We start from the raw sequence: 18,461 nt of genomic DNA, 5'->3' as shown, positions 1-18,461 counted from the left end.
CGCTGGCCAGCTGTCAAACCTTTTCACTAAGCTACTGAAGAGAGGAATTCAGGGGATAGAATTATTGTTCAATAAAGTCCAATATTTCAGAGCCCTTTTAGGCTGAACTCGCTGAGTCCGAGTGAAGAAGTGGGGACTGTTACCGGGGGGGGGGGGGTTGTCCTCAGATTTCAACTTGGTCTGGAGAGTTATGAGGCTTTTGATGGTCCAGCCTGGATTCTTCCTTCGGCTCAGTGGAGAATATTCTTCAATAATTTTTTACCTCTGATTATAAAGACTGGTGCAAACTAATTTCTCTAGGATTAGGCTACATTTTTTCTAACATTTAATACCCAATATATGTCAAATCCTTGTGAGTGGCTCTTCTCAGAAGTTAACCACTGCTTTTTAGAGATCATTTGTATTTTCAAGACTACTTGATTCAATACAAATAATCTAATTTGCTTGACCTTTTTTCAGTTGTGAGCTTTTAGTCAAAACTTTTATATATTTTTTTCCATTTGATTAAGCTAGCTATTGAAATGTCTTTCATCTGCTGGATCTTTAATGACATGAAAGGGAAAGAAAAAATGGCAAGAAATAAAACCATTGATATTTAAGAAAGAAATTAGTGAAATAGCTTTTACACAAGAAAAAAATACATTAAAATAACATAAGGATGCTTTTCTAGAAATAAACCAAGTCACATAGCTTTTTGTACCAACACCCAGGGTGAAAAAATAACAAAGAAAAACCACTCTCCTCAAAAAAGGCTTGTACACCCTCCTATTATGAAAGACTTTGTTTCATAAATGCAAAAATGAAAATATGTATATAACAATGAGCTTTTAAAATGATGGAAAGACTAAGATGTAGATAATTACTCAATCTTGATGAAAAGTTAATGAAAGTTTTGGCCTGGTCAAATCCACCCATTCTCCACCTTAAAAAAAGGGGGGGGGATGACAAATAGCCCAAGGGGAAATCAGCAGGATGGAATATTAGGTCTCATTATTAATAGCCATCAGTCAAGTGGGTTTGAAATGATAAATTGGCCAAACAATGTAGGTATGAAATGACATTCCAATGAAAGACCACACCCTTACAAATTGACATATAAAAGCTTGGAGATTATTCTTTATGATTCAGGTTCTTCTTGGTTGTCACTAGTTCATTTTCATACTCTTCTTGAAACTTACGGAACATCATGTCTTACTTTGGCTGTGGATCTAGGCAAACTTCTTCCTCTCGCAATAGTGGGACACCTCTTAAACTTTCTAGCTGTGGTATATATGGGTCAGGTAGAGGATCCAGCACAGGAAGCTTTAGTAGTGGGGTAGTTTGGGGCTCCAGATCAGGATGGAGTAAAACTGGTGGTGGTGGTTCCACTGGTAGTTGCTTCCATATCTACAACTCTAGTCCTTCTGGTGGTGATGTTGGTCTTCTAGCTGGAGGAGACAAAGAAACCATGCAGAATTTAAATGACCGCTTGGCTTCCTACCTGGCTAAAGTGCATGCTTTGGAAGAGGCAAATGGTGATCTTGAGCAAAAAATCAGAAATTGGTATCAGAAATCTACAACACACAAAAATGAAGGACTCCACAATGATAGCAAATATAATTCTTCTATTGATGACCTTCGAAATAAGGTAAGTCAGTTCTTCAATGGATTTTGAAAAATCAAATGAGGAATTATCTTACCACTTCAGGTTGTTTAGCAAACAGACAATGTAATCTGCAGAGCCACATGCCAGAATCTATCAGTATTTGGGAGCTTCATCCCACAACATTCTGTTTCTGTTGAAATTGGTGTGTGTGTGCAATGTGTGTGTGTGTGTGTGTGTGTGTGTGTGTGTGTGTGTGTAATTGGAGTAGGTATCTATCAACAACTTACCTTGGTACCTCCATTACAAAAGCCTCTATTTATCCCAGAAGTAATGAAAATATTTATCATAGCATTACGTACTTATTGACCATAGACTACTTCTTAGCATTGCAACTTCAGCTTTTTCCACTTCTGATTTAGAAAGTCATCCCTCCATCCTTGACAATAAACTATATCAGCCTGACATCTGCAGTCCCCATTACCAGGGTCCTAACAGCCTCTGTTACATCTTTTCCTAGTCACCGTAGCCACTTGATTACTAATTTTTGATAAAGCATAACAATTTGTATGCATTTTGACCTACCTTTGCATGTTGGAATTGGGGGGGAGGAAATTTACTTTTAACATTGGTTAAGCTAAGAGCAACTTAAAAGCTCTTTCATTCATGAGCTTAGGGGAAATAATGGCAATGTGATAGATACACAATGGGAAAAAATGTGTTATCAGATTGTGTTTTGTCATGGTAAAGGGAGTGTGGAGAAAGATTTTCCAAGCTTCTTCAGCAAAACTGGACATGTGTTCTTTTCACAGCTATTTATAGCAATTTCTTCAGAACCATTTTTAAGCTGTCCATGGTTTTTTCATTTCTGCTTACCTTAGAATGCTGAGATAGAGAGGTATACTATGAACTAATCACTAGTTTCTTCTCCAACCAATTAGCCAAAGAGTGCAAAATTTCAATTTTAGTCCATGCCCCATCCCCTAAAAGACAGCTTTTAACAAAATTTTCCTTCTTCACAGAAAAAGAGCATCAGCTTCCTATTCCACTCAATTTTTTTTCAACACTTGCTGTGTAGATTAAAAATAAAAGAAAGAAAGAAATGTGGTGCATGTTATTCTTCATATAAATACATTCTCACTAAAAGCACAATATAATTTTGTAGCTAGATGCTTTTTCCAATGACTGCAATCGTATTTGTCTCTTGCAATGTAGTGCTTTGAACCCAGAGGGTGGGAGACAAGGTGAAATAAAAATACTTACACAAACAGGCAAAATCAGTCATGACAAGTTTTATGAGTGAGTAGAAAATAACTAGAAAAATTAGAATATGGCCCAGATTAGATTCATGGGAAATACTAAGTTTATGAGAAGAAGACTGATATATATGTTTGCTGTTAACCAGTATGATACCAAAATGATGAAACGTGTCATAATGTCACAATGCAAGCCCCACCCTTTCATACCTGTGTTAGATCATATGCAAGTATATGACATGTTTCATCACTTGGCACTTCCATCATGAAGACCCATGGAAGAGTCAACAGTTCCTATGAATAAAAAAAAAACAGCCCTTTCCCAAATTAATTTTTTTTATAGGTTGCACAACTTTGTCTTGAACTATCAGTCAATTTCACAAACTCTATAATAATGAAAATGAGGGAGGAAAGCTTCTCTTTCCTCTCTGTCTTTCATTTATAGAGTTGGAATCATTGCTACAAAATAAATTGTATTTTTTATCACACAATCTGAGATTTTAGGTCAAGCTACTTGTTCTGTTACATATACAATGGGCATTACTTCAACCTGCCAAACTTTTTCAAATTACTTGACCAACACTTTAGATCATGTCAATGTCTACCAATAACTTTATGGGCTATGCTTATCTTGTTAAGTTTTTAATTATGATAAATTTGTAGCAAACCAGCTGTGTAGTTTTTCACTTACTTATTTATAAACTGAAAGTACATAGTTACCTTTACCATAACAGCCATTTCAACAAAACAATAATGGTTTATTTTGCAAGTTACACTTTTATGAGCCACTTTTAAAGCTGCTTTCTTCATATGAGAAGAAGAATTGAAATGAATCCAATTGTCTATTGAATCCAATCCTAGTCCTTAGATGGATAGATAAATGATAGGTGGATGGATGGATGGATAGATAGACAGACAGACAGATATAGATATAGACAGTAAAACTGTTATTGTCAATCTAATATCTCTATATATAGATATTAGATTGACAATAAAGATATAGAGATACATATTATGCAGTATATAGATATTAGATTGACAATATTTTACTCCTTTTTATATTTCTCCTTTTTTGTTTTTAATACATTTTTTACTTTTTAAAAATGCTTTTAGTCTTGTATATTTCATATTTTTAAGTTATAGAATTACTAATTGTTTGTATCCCATCTTTCTAATGCTAGTCTATAACCATAACAAATATTTGATTGAGATTGTCAATGTTTCCAAATACCTAAGAGAACCACTACTGTACATATCTGATTCCAATGATCAAATATACATTTTAGGAAATTATTTTAATTGAACAATTTTATACTAGATAATAGGGAATTGCTGTGTTTTTAGTTGAAAGTTATTAACAGTTTAAAGATTTCACAGTTATTATAAAACTGTATTTTTATTTATTTTATTGTTTTCTAAAAAAGCAGCCACACACTGTATAAATGTTACATTTTCCTATATGTCCATTGTATTTGGCCTCTTTTTATTCTGAAATATTCTGGAAGAAAGGGAAGCAAACTTTTTTTTTTTTACTGCAAGCTTATTTCCAAACTCTTTCTTTTACAGAGCTTTATCAACCCAAATAATTTCAGATAAATAATCTTTCATTGCAAATGCAAATTTAATAAGCTAATGGAAATGTTACAGGATAATTATTATGACCAAATAGAAAGGAAAATTAGAAGAAAACTCTGGTCATCTCATTTATCATTTTCTTCATCTTCCTTTATTGATTTGATTTAATTTAATATAGTTTCAATAATATTTTTCAAAATATAATTATTGATCACTTCTCAACTGAGACAGTATCTACAAAACATAAACTATCTTCATTTAGATACTTTGGGTAATCATAGTGCTTTGTTTCATGTAATTTTCATGTTAGTATCCTGATAAAATTAAAATAGTTTTTAAAATGTATAACATGCAGGTTTCAATGTATATTTGATTTCCTCAATATTAATGCAGGGATTGAATCACAGTCTGCAGGGACTTTTAATATCTGCTTCTCTTGTTGTCAACAAAAATCCCTTTTTGTTGGTGCCAAAATAGATCTGCCACCTTTTAACTGTTGTGAAGGAAAACTACTCCTCGTAGAAAGTATTTTGTTAAAGATGATTTCAAACTTTCCCTCCTAATATGCTGCACACAAATGCAGTTTACTTTAAGTCAGTACTTCCCAAATCTGGATAAATTACCTAACGCTGGATAAAAGTTTTCCTTTGGGTAACAACACGCAAAGCCATTACCCAATCACAACAGGGATATTTAAATAAAAATCTTTCTGACAAGCAGTTTGGCATAATGAAGGAAAAAATATGAGAAGTAATATTTTAATAGAATCAATACCAACAGAGGTTTTTATATTATATATTTAGCATAATACAAAGTTTAACGTATAATTCCCAACATAGAGATAGTGAACTTATGGCTTTCTAAATGATGCAGTTTTACTGTCTTTCCCAATCTGGTAATGTTAAGATATGTTTGGGACTGCAAGTCACACTATTCCAGCAAACTAGATTCATCTTGAGAAACAAATAATGGAAGACTGTTTATCTTTATTCCTGTAATATAATTATTCCTGTAATAAATTTGTACCCAGCTGTGGAGGACTATAAATCTCTCTATGCTGTTGGTGTTATGAATTGAATTCAACAAATCCAGCAGACGATGAAGCCAGTAGTACTTTAAAATTCAATTTTCTACAAAAAATTAATATAAGATATATCACGTATTTGATTTTTCTGATCAGTTTATCTACTTTTATAGAATGCAATAAACCTGCTAAAATGCTTTCTATCTTCCTTCCATACAGATCATCGCAGCAAGTATTCGGAATGCCAGCATGATTCTGCAGATAGATAATGCCAGACTAGCAGCTGATGATTTCAGAATGAAGTAGGTTCTTCAGCCCAAGATCAGCCAATTCAAAATGTAAAAATGCTGATAAAAGCAAGCAAAACCAGATGTGACCTCAGCACATTCAAACAATCCACCTGTTAACAAGCCTCTGTTACAAGTTTGCAATATTTTGGTCTACCAAGTTGGCACTTTTCAAAACACTCTTGTTTTCTTTTCTTTTTTCAAGATATGAAAATGAGCTGTTCCTCCACCAGAATGTGGAAGCAGACATCAATGGTCTTAAAAGAGTCCTGGATGAATTGAGTATGTCTAAGAGTGACTTGGAAATACAGATTGAAAGCCTAATTGAAGAGCTGGCTTTCCTCAAAAGGAACCATGAAGAGGTAAGGGAACCAGTTTTCTAAAACAGTTCATATCCCACAACCACATCTAATCAGCCTTCAGGAACTTGATGTACTCTAAGAAATTCTGGGAAATGTAATCATAGTTTATTTGGCAATTTGTGATTTATGGCATTCACTATGGTTAAATTTAGGAGCTATCTGGCTCTCAGAAGTAGTAATTAGAAAAGAGGCTTCACTGAATTATAGTTTTAATTGTGTATGTTACTTTTTAAAAATCAAAGAAAGACTAAACAGTTGTCAGTGCAGGCTGCTAGACTGCATTCTCCACTGCAACTCTTGCATGGAAATATTTATAAAGATGTGCAAAGTGAGACAATTGGTTTACATGCAAAAATTTCAAATATCAAGCCAAACTAATTGTACAGTGAAATAATGAGTTAGCATTATGGTTCATTCTCATTCTCTCTCTCTCTCTCTTTTTACCCTTCTCATTGCCTTCTGCACTTAGGAAATGAAGAATTGGCAAGGCACAGTTGCTGGAGATATAAATGTTGAAATAAATGCAGCACCAGGAGTGGACCTGACTGCAATTCTGAACAAGATGAGAACAGAGTATGAAGCTTTAGCAGAACAGAATCGCAAAGATGCTGAAACTTGGTTCATTGAAAAGGTGAGAACAAAGAAGAAACGTCTCTAGACATCTACAAAGCCAAGTACCATGTCCAACATAAGGTTGCCATTTTAAAAATATGTTGCTGGGGTTTTTTAAGGTTAAAAAATTTCCAAGATCAACTTCCTCAAGAGTGAAGGGACTTATAGTGATAACATCCTTTGGATGTCAGGTTAGTTCATGCTCTGATTTCACTATAAGGAATGAAGCCTTTTCATGCTTTTTAGAAGCTATTATTCTTACTATACAATAATACACCATCAGTGTTTTTAGTGCTACAATGAACTATAGTTAAGTTGCTATAACAGATGGCACAGCAGGGCACAATCTACAAAGAAAGAAACTTGGACAGCTTCCCAAGTATTCTATTAGCACCAGAGGTGCTATTCAACCGGTTCACACCTATTCGGGCGAACCGGTAGCGGTTATTTGGCATGGGTCGCCGAACCGGTGGCAATCCCTGGCTGGCCACGCCCCCAACCCAATCGCTCGGTTGCTCACTTGCAATCGCTTTTCTAGCTTTCCGTTCCCCACGTCCTCTTTCTCCCCGGGGAAAAGGAAGAAAGACATGGACTCTGCAAGTATCACTTTCCCCATGTGAGTTAAAGTGTCGGGAATGAAAAAGAGTGTGGTCTGACAGAGGGGGTGGGGGTGAATCGAGCCTTGGAGCACTTTTGCAATGTAAAAGAAATGCATTTTGGAAGCAGGTCCTTTAAAAACTTCTCCAAGGATTCCCCATGGACACTGCAAGTATCGCTTTCCCCATGTGAGTTAAAGTGTCTGGAGTGAGAAGGAGTGCAGTCTGACAGAGGGGGTGGGGGTGAATCGAGCCTTGGAGCACTTTTGCAACATAAAAGAAATGCATTTTGGAAGCAGGTCCTTTAAAAACTTCTCCAAGGATTCCCCATGGACACTCCAAGTATCGCTTTCCCCATGTGAGTTAAAGTGTCTGGAGTGAGAAGGAGTGCGGTCTGACAGAGTGGGTGGGGGAATCCACTCAAGCCTTGGAGAAATTTAAAGGAGCCACTTCCAAAATGCTTGTCTGTTCAGTGCTGTGTGTGTGTGTGTGTGTGTGTGTGAGAGAGAGAGAGAGAGAGAGAGAGAGAGAGAGAGAGAGAGAGAGAGAGAGAGAGAGAGAGAGAAGAGAAAGAAAAACAATAGGAAGAGAGAGAGAGATAAAACTCTGTGCTATTATTTTTAATTGTTCCATTATTTATCATGTGTTAATATTTTACACTGTCCCTACACCTAGAGTGATTTTTCTGCCTTTCTTTTGCCCAGTGATGGCATTACTACCAGCAGCAACCATTTAAGAAGTTTTGAACATCTATGCTCTTTTAATGTTTATATTTGGAGCTTTAAAGCAGTATTGCCCAGGGACTATTAACTTCACCCTACACATATATAATACAGTGAGTTTCCATTGCAATGCTGTGTTCCCCCAAATATTGTTTTGACACTTCCATGGATGCTGCATCTGATGGCAGGTGGCAAATTTTATGGAAAAAATGCAATCAAAGACTCGATGTTTGTTTCAGTCATTTCAATTGTAATCTTATGTTTGAATTACTGTAGAGTAAAGAATTAAATATGACAATCAACGTGAGTGCCAAAGAAACCACTACTAACAAAAAAGAAATTGCAGACCTGAGACATACTCTTCAGAGTTTGGAGATTGACCTGAAAACCCAGCTTTCTTTGGTAAGGACATTCTTTATCACCAAATAAATCATTCTAATTATAAAGATTGATTCTTAATTTAATGCTAATTGAAAATTATGGGTGTTGAATTACAATACTTGGGGAGACGGCAGGGGTGGGATACGACAGTGTTAACTACCAGTTTGGGATTTACGAGCTTTCCTGCACTCTGCGAGCTGCGCGCCTGTAAATTGTCATCAGCATGCTGTGTGCAGAGAAGCAGCCTCTGAAACAGCCCTCTTTTCCTGCTTTTTTAACTGCAGCTGTGCCTCGTTCGGCAGCTGAAGTTGAAAAATCAGGAAATAAAGATCAGGTAACAGCCTGGGTGGGCAGGTGGGCAAAAACATCAACAGACATAAAACTGGTTCTATGTCTGCTGCTCTTCAGAGCTACCAGTTCTACAGAGGTGGACAGAACCAGTAGAAACCCACCCTGGGAGACAGTAAATTGAAGAAAGCTATAATGTGCTATAGTTAAAACAGGCAGCTTTAAAATGTGTGAACTTCAATTCCCAGAATTTTACAACCAGCATGCTCACAGGGAAATTCTGGGTGTTGAAATCTAACAGATTTTAAAGATATAGATGTCAATGCAATTTGATGCTGGTTATTCTGGAATAACGCCTCTTAAATTTATTCCTGGTTTATTTTCAAATTTAAAGAATAAAAAGATCAAACAAATGAATATTTCCGGGAAACACTCCCTATATATTATGCAGAAAATTGATACCAAAATTTACAGGCAGACAGATCTTTTTGGAAAAGCAGAAGAAACATATGTCAACATTTAACAGTAGCTCAACGATGAACCAATTATCTGGAAGGGTTCTTCCTTGTTGGATTACTTCAAACAGAGGCTGGAGAGCCCATTGGCTGCAGATGCTCTAGCCTTGGGTTTCACACATCAAGCAGCAGGTTGGTTTACACTGCCCCATCCAGCTTCCACTGAATAGCAAACACTTGGCACTGGCATTATTACCTCAACTCTAGATATGCTGAGACTTTAATGCCCAAAATCTGCAGCCAATTGCTTATCAGATGTATGTTGACGAGAACTTCTGGAGAACCCCTGTTATCTTTCTTAGATGGTATCACATGAGGAAGGCAAACTGCACCATCAGGTTGCTTTTTAAAGTAACACTTTATATATATTCAATGTGATTCTTCTTGTTCAGTTAGAATGCTCCTAAACTTTCAAGAACAAAATGACAATCTAGTTACAACAATTCAGATTACGAACTCAACAAGATTGAGATGGAGCCTAATCCATGCAAACAGTATGCTGGCATATATATGGTTTTAGAAAAAGCTTTATAAAACAGGATAGGGTACAAAGAATTGTACCACTTTATTTTGTTGGTGAATCATGCTCTGGCTTGAAATTTTTACAAAGAGCTCAAATAAACATTACATTATTCCTGAAATTTAAGAAGTGAAGGGCATTGATTCAGGATATGACAGCCTATTGCCAAAAAATCACGTTTCTCAAAATGCTTAGGTGTAAACAGCCTGACATTTCTTGTCGATATAGATTTGTACAAAGGTACTCCCCACCTAGGCACTTAACTGTTGAAGGACTGATTGTACAGAAATAAGCCCTGCATCTCTATTCCCTTTCAGAGGCAATCCCTTGAAAGCACCCTTACAGAGACAGAAGGCCAATATTGTGCCCAACTCTTGCAAATACAAGGGACGATTAGCAATGTGGAGAACCAAGTACAACAAATCAGAGAAGACATGGAGTGTCAGAATGCAGATTACAGGTGTCTCCTGGACATCAAGATCGGTCTTGAGAATGAGATTGAAACTTATCGACACCTAATTGATGGAGAAGCATCAGGAAAAGGAATGAAGGAACTATCAGACAAAAGAGGGTATATCACAATTCAATGTTGTCATTAGTGGAAGCATCTTGGAAGCATTAGCCAAACGGGTTTAGAATTCCTAGATTAGAAAAATCCACAGAATAACTGATTCACAAACCAACATAAAAGAGCAAATTAAATGAGTGTAACAACTCTGACTACAGATTGAGTGTGGGATACTGTGTCATATTTTTCTGCTTTATACAAGCACATAGTTTCATGCATGAAAACCATTCAAGATTGTCAAAAGTGCAGATTTACTATTCCAATTGAACAACATGGGATTAAGTTTATGGCATTCTATGGGATTAAATTTATAGTTAAGAATTTTATAGTTCACATTAATATGGTGAAGATCTCATAAACATATATTGGCTATGCATAGAGTTTCTATTAATAATATTGGCAATACAATTCCCCTAAAAGTAACATGGTCAAATTATTGCTTATTACAGTAAATCTATACAAAGAAGTAGCAAAGATCTGGGATCACAAAATCTGGGATCTGAAAAAGGTTCAGGATTAAGAGCTTCAGGCTCTGATAACAGAAGCGCAAAGACTGGCACAGAGACCAGTACTAGAAAAAGTGAAGCCAGAAATGTTGAATCCACTACCAAAGATAAAGGTAAATATTCTTGGAATTCAATAGAATTATTGTGATTGTTTCGGATTCAATGCAGTGTTTTTGTTTTCTACTTCTATTACCTCAGCACATATGTGATTTTTTCCCCTAGAATTCCAAACAGAATGACTCCTTATGGCAGGGGTGTCAAACTCAGGGCCCACGGGCTGGATCTGGCCCATGGGGTGCTTAGATCTGCCCACTTGGAAACAGCAAAGATCTGGCTTGCAGTGCCTCTGCTAACAAAAAGAGAGCTTGGAGAGCTCAATTTTCACTGGCAGAGGGCTGCAGGAGGCCATCACAGCCAAAAATGGAGCTCAGGAAGGCCATGTACAATCCCCCCAAACTTCGTTTTCGCTGGCAAAGGGTTGCAGGAGGCAATTGTGATCAAAAACAGAGCTCGCGGGCCTGTTTTCTCTCGGGCCACAGATGCCCACCCAACATGAATGACATCAAGATGGCCATGTCCACCCCGGCCTCCCAAGGTCAAACACAACCGTGATGCAGTCCTCAATGAAATTGAGTTTGACATCCCTGCCTTATAACCTTTCCTAAAGTGCTAAAAATTGTTGAAATTCAGCACAGATCTTACCATTTTCTTAAAATACAGTAAATGATCTCTTCTTCCTATATCTCATCTCTTATTTATAGACAAGTTCATAAAAACCTTGTCATTTCAGACCTGATGGCACAAAAGTCTATTAAGGATTACCAACAATAACACCATATTGTTTCCCCCCCACAATTTGTATGTTTTTACTGTTGCAATTATAATTATTAATAAAATTACTATTTAAAATTGAAACATTTTATATGGACAGGCTAATACCTACACATACTAATTTCGTTAGCAAGACCTGAGTGGTGCTGGAGGAAGGGTTGTTCCCAGAGGTGGTATTCAGCCAGTTCTGACAGGTTCTGGAGAACAGGTAGCGGAAATTTTGAGTATTTCGGAGAACTGGTAAATACCACCTCTGGTTGGCCCCGCCCATCTATTCGCTGCCTCCCAACTCCCAGCTGATCGGAGTCCCAACTGATCGGCTGGGTCTTCTTTTATTGCACTGCACAGGAGAACGAAGCTGGAAAGCAGGTTAGTGGGGTGGGGAGGGAATGGGGGTTTTACAGTATCCTTCCGCTGGAATAGGGTGGAAATGGAGATTTTACAGTATCCTTCCCCTGCTACACCCATCAAGTCACACCATGCCTACCCAGCCATGCCCACAGAACCAGTAGTAAAAAAAATTGAATACTACCACTGGTCGTTCCTCTCTCAGAAATGTGCCCATCTGTTTTGGTCTGGCACTAGCCATGGCTCCAGGAGAAAAGAAAGGTGGCAACAGATGTCGCCGTTGAGATGTTGTGGGTTTTCAAAGGCTCTGCTCTGCAGATAAGCAGATGAAGCTGGCTCTATAGAACAGTTGGGAATTGAAGCTTATGTACTGTCTCCAAACTGCTATTGTCATTTGTTTTAGCTCCTGTATTTTGTTGCAGAACTGGCAATATAGCTCTCAAAGCTATAGAAGCTTGAGGATTTCAATTTGCCACATGATGGCATTAAGTCTGGGGTAACTCAAGTGTTTGTGATCTACATTACAATCATTATAGGCACTGCATATTAGGCTTGGTTTTTTTTGTCTTAGGCTGGTAACAATATGATCTCATTTTGAGGAACATCACTGTCTGTCTCTCTGTCATGCTTTGATTGTTTATTAGCTTGTGTGTGTCATGGGAAGAGAAGGATAGATCAGCCAGATCCAAGGAAGCCTGATGTTTTCCCTGAGGATCTGGTGGGACAGTCTGACTGTTCTCCCAGGCCTAGAGTTAAGACTGTTCTTTTTACCCCCTCTTTCCTGGTTTGACTTATTTATTTGATAGGTTTGTATAGTTGCCCAACTCACACACAGTGACTCTGAGCAGTGTACAGCATTAAAATTAATTTAAAAATTTAAAACCTCAGGAGCAAGGTGCTCTTTTCTCTGGGATGAGAGAGGCCAAAGAAAATGACCTGATACTGGCAACCCCTTCAATAAAGGTCAGGCAGAGGGGGGGTACAGACAAAATCCTGAGGTATCCACAGTCTCTCTCTCTCTCTCTCTCTCTCTGCTCAATAAGTCATGACATGCTGAAGACTCAGTGTTAATGGATTCATTTTTCTAATACTCATCCTCATGTGCAAATATCATACTCTACCAATGGAATAATGTACCATTTGCATGCAAAATACTTCTCTTCCTTCTTTCTGTCCTTCCATTTATCATGTACATTTAGCATGTGATAAATAATTATCATTGTTTGGGCAATGCATAGTTATTGAATGAACATGAATAATGTGTAATTGACCCAAATTTAACAATTTGCCTCCCAAGTATGAATCTAAAAAAAAAAAAATTCTTTGTTATTATGAGAATTCAAAGACATAGCAAAATTATATCTGTAATAACATGGGAAATAGGCAAGCGTTTAAATTTTTTAAGAAATTTCTCCAATTTCTTTAAATTGAAAAAAATTCTTCTTCAATTTCAACTATCTCTCCAAGAAGGTAAGAAATGTAGATTATGTGTCTCATTTTCAAAATGGGAAATGAATTTATAAAATTATGTAATACAGCTTCCAGAAATTGTACAGAAACCTCTGTTTTTCTCCAGCATCACTTAGCACAATTGAAAACATATATTAAAATCCATGGTTTCTAGTTTCTTACATTAAACAAAAGAATTCATTATTTAATTACTTCAAACGAGAAGGAAAAAAGTTGAAGTATCTTATGTATAGCTATTGTCCCTAGACAACCTGCATCAACCAGGCACAAAACCTAGAAATTAACTCAATTTGAAGAAAAAAAGAAATAATTAAAATCAATTGGTTTTAATGCAGAACTTGTTATATATGACAAATGCATTTCTATGTTTTGATACAGCTATTTTTAGTAGCCTAAGGAATGTTCTTTTCCTATTAATGAAATTTCTCGAGCAAATAATGTTTCCATTTGCATTTTTGATATACTTGCTTTTCTTTTCTTTATTTTATCTTTAGAGATAAAGAAAACCAGAGTCATTAAAACAATAATTGAAGAATTAGATGAATATGGAAGAGTGACTTCCTCCAAAGTCCAGTCTGTTGAAGAAACTAAGGGATAAAAAAATATATAGCAACTTTTTTTTCAAAGGCATTCTTGGCTTTAGGTGATGCTGCAAGCAGAAGAAACATACATTTATATTAGCAGAATTATATCACAATAGAACTGTTTCCTTTTTTATTATGTAATCACTTTATAGTTAATTTGATCACCTGGTGTGTTTGACTTTAATTCTGATAATCCCTTAATCAACGTACAGCTTTTAGAATTATGGAAGAGGCAACATCAGATTAGGTCCTTTCCCTAATGTCTCTTGATTAATGGTGCAACTTCTACATATAAAATCACTTAATTATTAATATATAAAGGTATTTCAAATTTAATTTTGCAGTTTGCAACTATTTATCCACTCCCACATACATTTCCAAGGACATTTCCTATTTCAAAAGGTTCATATTGTTTTCTAATAATCTAGACTAATTTCATTCTGAGTGAAATTCAGTTTAGTGTAGTGGTTAAGGTATCAACCTTACCCAGAAGCCAGGAGAGCATGAGTTCAAGTTCTGCCTTAAAATGGGCAACTTTGGACCAATCACGTTCTCCCAGCCCAAGGAAGGAGGCAGTAGCAAACCTTTTCCAAAAACTTGCCAAGAAAAATATAGGGGTGTGTCCAGGCACTCTTTGAGTCTCAGAATAATCAGGCTGTGGAAAAGCACTGGGAGTTTCTGATTTAACCTAGCCTCGCTTACTATATGATCACTATAACCCTACATATTACTCCAAATACTTATTAGGAAGTTATCACTCATTTCTAATTCAAAAACCTATGGCAATTTTAACAAATAGGACTTCTGGTTTCCAAAAGCAAATAATAACTAAGACAGAAAAGGGGATGAACTGCAAATAAGCAACATAGGCAATAGTGTTAGGAGTTGTAATTCAGCAATATTTTAAAGTCTGTAGGTTCCCTGTTTTTGGTCTAATCAGATATCTGAACAGCAAATTGATATCTCCTCTAAAATACATTTTATAATTGTGTCCACACTGAAGCATAGGAGAGCTTGTAATAGTAAAATGCAAAAACAAATGTCATTGCTGCAAGAATTATAGAAGTATAGTATGAATGTAGTATACCCCCCTAAAAAAAGCATTTTTAATCATTCTCAGATCAGATCCATCCCTGCATAATCCCACACCTATCCTGTTTTGATATCTTACATATTTCCACTTCTAACATTCTTCAGTAAGAAGCACACTGCAATGATTATGATTTATGCTATGATTTTTTTTGCTGTTGCACAAAACTGAGCAAATAATGAAGGCACCATGGTAGCAAGGTTTCATGGTATTTTTGCAGAGCCTATATATAGAGAACAAGAAAGATTACAAGAAATATGCAATAACTGTCAGATAAGCAAAAGGGCTGAAACATTTTTTTGGTTGCAGAAAAATTAAAAAACATTTTGAAATGGCTCAGGCAGACATTGCCATGATTGATTTGCCTTTAAGAAGCAGAAAGAAATACAGCATAATCAGACTTGAGTAATTCTGTTATCAGAGTCAAATCTCAATAAAATTAATTTTAGTCTTCCTGTGGAGTTGATTTTGTGATCTAGTATATGATATCTAGTGGGATTGACACCTCAATTGCAAGCATTCAGAAGTTTTTTCCTTGATTATTTATTTGCATCAAACATCCAGAAAGTAGAAACAGCAGATAAATAATCAGAGGAGAAGAAAAAAGTATCATAAATCAAGGAATCATCAGAATGAAATCACAATGCAATCAAGCTGCTGCAGAGAAACAACTAGCAAACTGTGCTCTTTCACGCACTGATTCATCTGAAACAGCTACATCCAGAGAATACATGAATCCACAAGCAATCCTGAGCTATTGATATAGTCTACTATTGGAAATCTGCTGTCTTCCAGCACTGCAATAGTTCAAAGGAATACCTGTTCTTACTAGCATTTATTGATTAATTTCATATATATAGCTATGTTTATCTTATAATAAACTCCGGGAGCTCCCAATCAAAAATTAAAATAACATAAAAACCAAATTAAAGCCAAAAACGCAAGAACAAAACCTGATGGCAATCTGGTTTCTAATGTGCAGTCAACATTTTATCCCAACTCGAGGGAGGCAAAGCTGGGTCTTCGGGGCTTTACAGAGACCTGTGGAACTTCAGGGGCGGAGTATTCTGTAGGGCAAGGGCTACCACAGAAAAGGCAGATTTCCTAGTTCTTATCAGATGGCAGTGCCTGAAACAAGGGACTAAGAGTATGCCTATCTAATCTGTTAGGATGGGTAGGTGCCATTAGAGACCTCTGGCCATGTGCCATACAGGGCTTTAAAGGTGATGGCCATCACCACCTAGAAGGAAACTGGAAGCCAGTACAACAGAGGTATTACATGGGAAAACCAAGGGAAACATGCTGCTGATGCATTCTGGACCAGATGAAGTTTTCAGGTGATATTCAAGGGCAACACCATGTAGTAATCCAAATGGGATGTGACCAAGACATGAGTGACTATAAGCAAGGGCTTCCAGTTCAGGAAACGTTGCAATTAGCACAGTAGACAAATTTGTGCAATGAATAATATAGATTCTTCCACATTTTAACCACCACACTAGCTTTGCAGATACCCCTGGCAACTGATTCACATTAACAATACTGCACGCAACCAAACACTTTATCATTTAGCAATCTATTCAGATATTAGGGACACACAGTTACAGAAAACATTTTCTGAAAACAAACAGTTTCATAAAATTCAGTATATCAATTAAACTTTATGGTGCAAATTACAATATAAATTTAATCTCACATAACTTAAATTTGCCATTTCCAAGACCAAATGAAACAGGAAGCCTAACATAAATAGTAAACATTTATAATTCTATCAACATGCATAGGTAGATTAATCAGTTTATAATTCTCAGGAATCACATTTTAATATAGAACAAAAGATTTTTAACATAAGGCTGAAAATATACCTAGAATTAATCTATATCAAGAGAAATAATAACTACTTAGACATCTAGCAGTTTCTTTGGCCCTTGAGAAAAAAGATTTTTGTTTTACACTCTAAGGCATTCTTTACAAGTAAGGATCATGATGCAACATGCTACAACTCAACAGTACTGGAGGCACACACAATAAGAAAAAAGGGTGTCACTTTCCCCTCTTTGCCCTATGGATGCTTCAAATGCTGCTTTGATCTTATGCAGCTAAGGAAAAGAGTTGATAAATGGCCAAGGTTGCTTGCAAGGAGAGTAGTGAAGTAGGTAAGTGCTGTACATGTTTCTGGAATGGACCATTTTTTCCCAACAATGAGGTGAATGGAAAGCGACAAAGAGTTAATCCATTAAAGAGAGCTTCAATCATCTTACTCAAATAGAATCCTGGATATTGAATATAAAAGGAGAAAGTGATCAGAGAGAAGCCAAATGTGATTTTTGAGGCAGGCCAAAGAAACCACAAATCAAAAGGAATATTAGTCAACCATTGTGCAGGCCTCTAACTTTTTTCTTCCACAATGGAAGCAGAAAAATCTGCTACAGGGATGGGATGCTTGTGGATGAAGTTTTTAAGAGACAATTTATCTTGCTTTATTTATCTCCCATAACTTCCCACAATTTTGGCTTTGAGAGGGAGTCTTAAGGAAAATATAGTAATATTCATAGTAGAACATATTTTGTTTAAGGCATGGATGAGCCATGTGGCCATCCAACTGTTGTTAGATTGGAGTGTGCATCACTCCTCACAATTGACCATGATGGCTAGAGCTGATGGGCATAAAAGTTCAACAAGACATTGTTGTCCTATTGCTATTTTAATTCATATCATATTTAGCACGTCATTTCTAATGTCTCTAGACACAAGTGATACTTCAGAGTGTGGGATTTTCAAATCTTAAGGCAAACAGGCTGGAAAACATTTATATCTTTCCAGAGGTTTCTGACTATTTTCTTCAAACATGTAGATATTTTGTCTTTCCTTCCCACCCATTTTTTTCTAAGTTTGGTAAACAAATAAACATAAAAAGGGCTAGGAAGACCCTTGATGATTCCTAATGTAAGGTAACAAGATCGGAAGCCCCTTTAAAATAAACAATCATGGCAATGCTACATTGAAGCTCTAATGTAGAAATGCCCATAATGATTTTAACTGTTTTAGTACATGTATTTAATCTGTTTTTCATACATGATGTCAGGATTAAGGAAGACACATGCCATCCTTAGGGGTGAGAAGGTTTTTTCCTTCTTCTTTTCTTTTTTGTATATATCCCAGTTTAGCTTGATTTCAAAAGCAAAGTAAGAGCCTAATATGAAGCAAAAAAGAGAAATGTAAGAATAGGAGATCTGTGATACAGTGCTTTCTAAAACATTGGCCAGAACATTTTAAAGCCAAAACATATAACATAGAAAAGCAAAGGAGAAAACTACAATGTTAAACATGATCTGCTGGGAAAT

General features: G+C 36.3%; 1 protein-coding gene and 1 long non-coding RNA gene across 2 annotated transcripts in view; one reads left to right on the top strand and one right to left on the bottom strand.

Moving 5' to 3' along the window:
• Positions 1–1,082: 1,082 nt before the first annotated feature.
• Positions 1,083–15,985, top strand: LOC113424380 (keratin, type I cytoskeletal 12-like). Its single transcript, XM_026686046.2, has 8 exons — positions 1,083–1,627; positions 5,657–5,739; positions 5,930–6,086; positions 6,556–6,717; positions 8,293–8,418; positions 10,038–10,291; positions 10,738–10,907; positions 13,938–15,985. Exons 1-8 carry the CDS (start codon positions 1,187–1,189, stop codon positions 14,039–14,041), a joined length of 1,497 nt encoding a protein of 498 aa, XP_026541831.1. The 5' UTR covers positions 1,083–1,186; the 3' UTR covers positions 14,042–15,985.
• The window catches only part of LOC113424385 (uncharacterized), a 122,793-nt gene continuing 105,688 nt past the window's right edge, over positions 1,357–18,461 (bottom strand). Inside the window, exon 3 of the long non-coding RNA XR_015746081.1 lies at positions 1,357–1,427. This is a non-coding gene — a long non-coding RNA (uncharacterized LOC113424385). The remainder of the gene's footprint in view (positions 1,428–18,461) is intronic.

This window comes from Notechis scutatus, chromosome Z (assembly GCF_049901735.1).
Source record: "Notechis scutatus isolate UNSWTSFEM ecotype Mainland chromosome Z, rNotScu1.2, whole genome shotgun sequence".
In the NCBI taxonomy this organism is placed as follows: Eukaryota; Metazoa; Chordata; class Lepidosauria; order Squamata; family Elapidae; genus Notechis; species Notechis scutatus.
This window is presented reverse-complemented; position numbering and strand designations above follow the sequence as displayed.

What these genes read in the sequence shown, in the direction of transcription:
- LOC113424380 (XM_026686046.2), top strand. Translation starts at nt 1,187, where the DNA reads ATGTCTTACTTTGGCTGTGGATCTAGGCAAACTTCTTCCTCTCGCAAT. An exon ending in AAACTTGGTTCATTGAAAAG is followed by an intron (nt 6,718 to 8,292) that starts GTGAGAACAAAG and finishes GAATTACTGTAG; the next exon opens with AGTAAAGAATTAAATATGAC. An exon ending in GAACTATCAGACAAAAGAGG is followed by an intron (nt 10,292 to 10,737) that starts GTATATCACAAT and finishes TGCTTATTACAG; the next exon opens with TAAATCTATACAAAGAAGTA.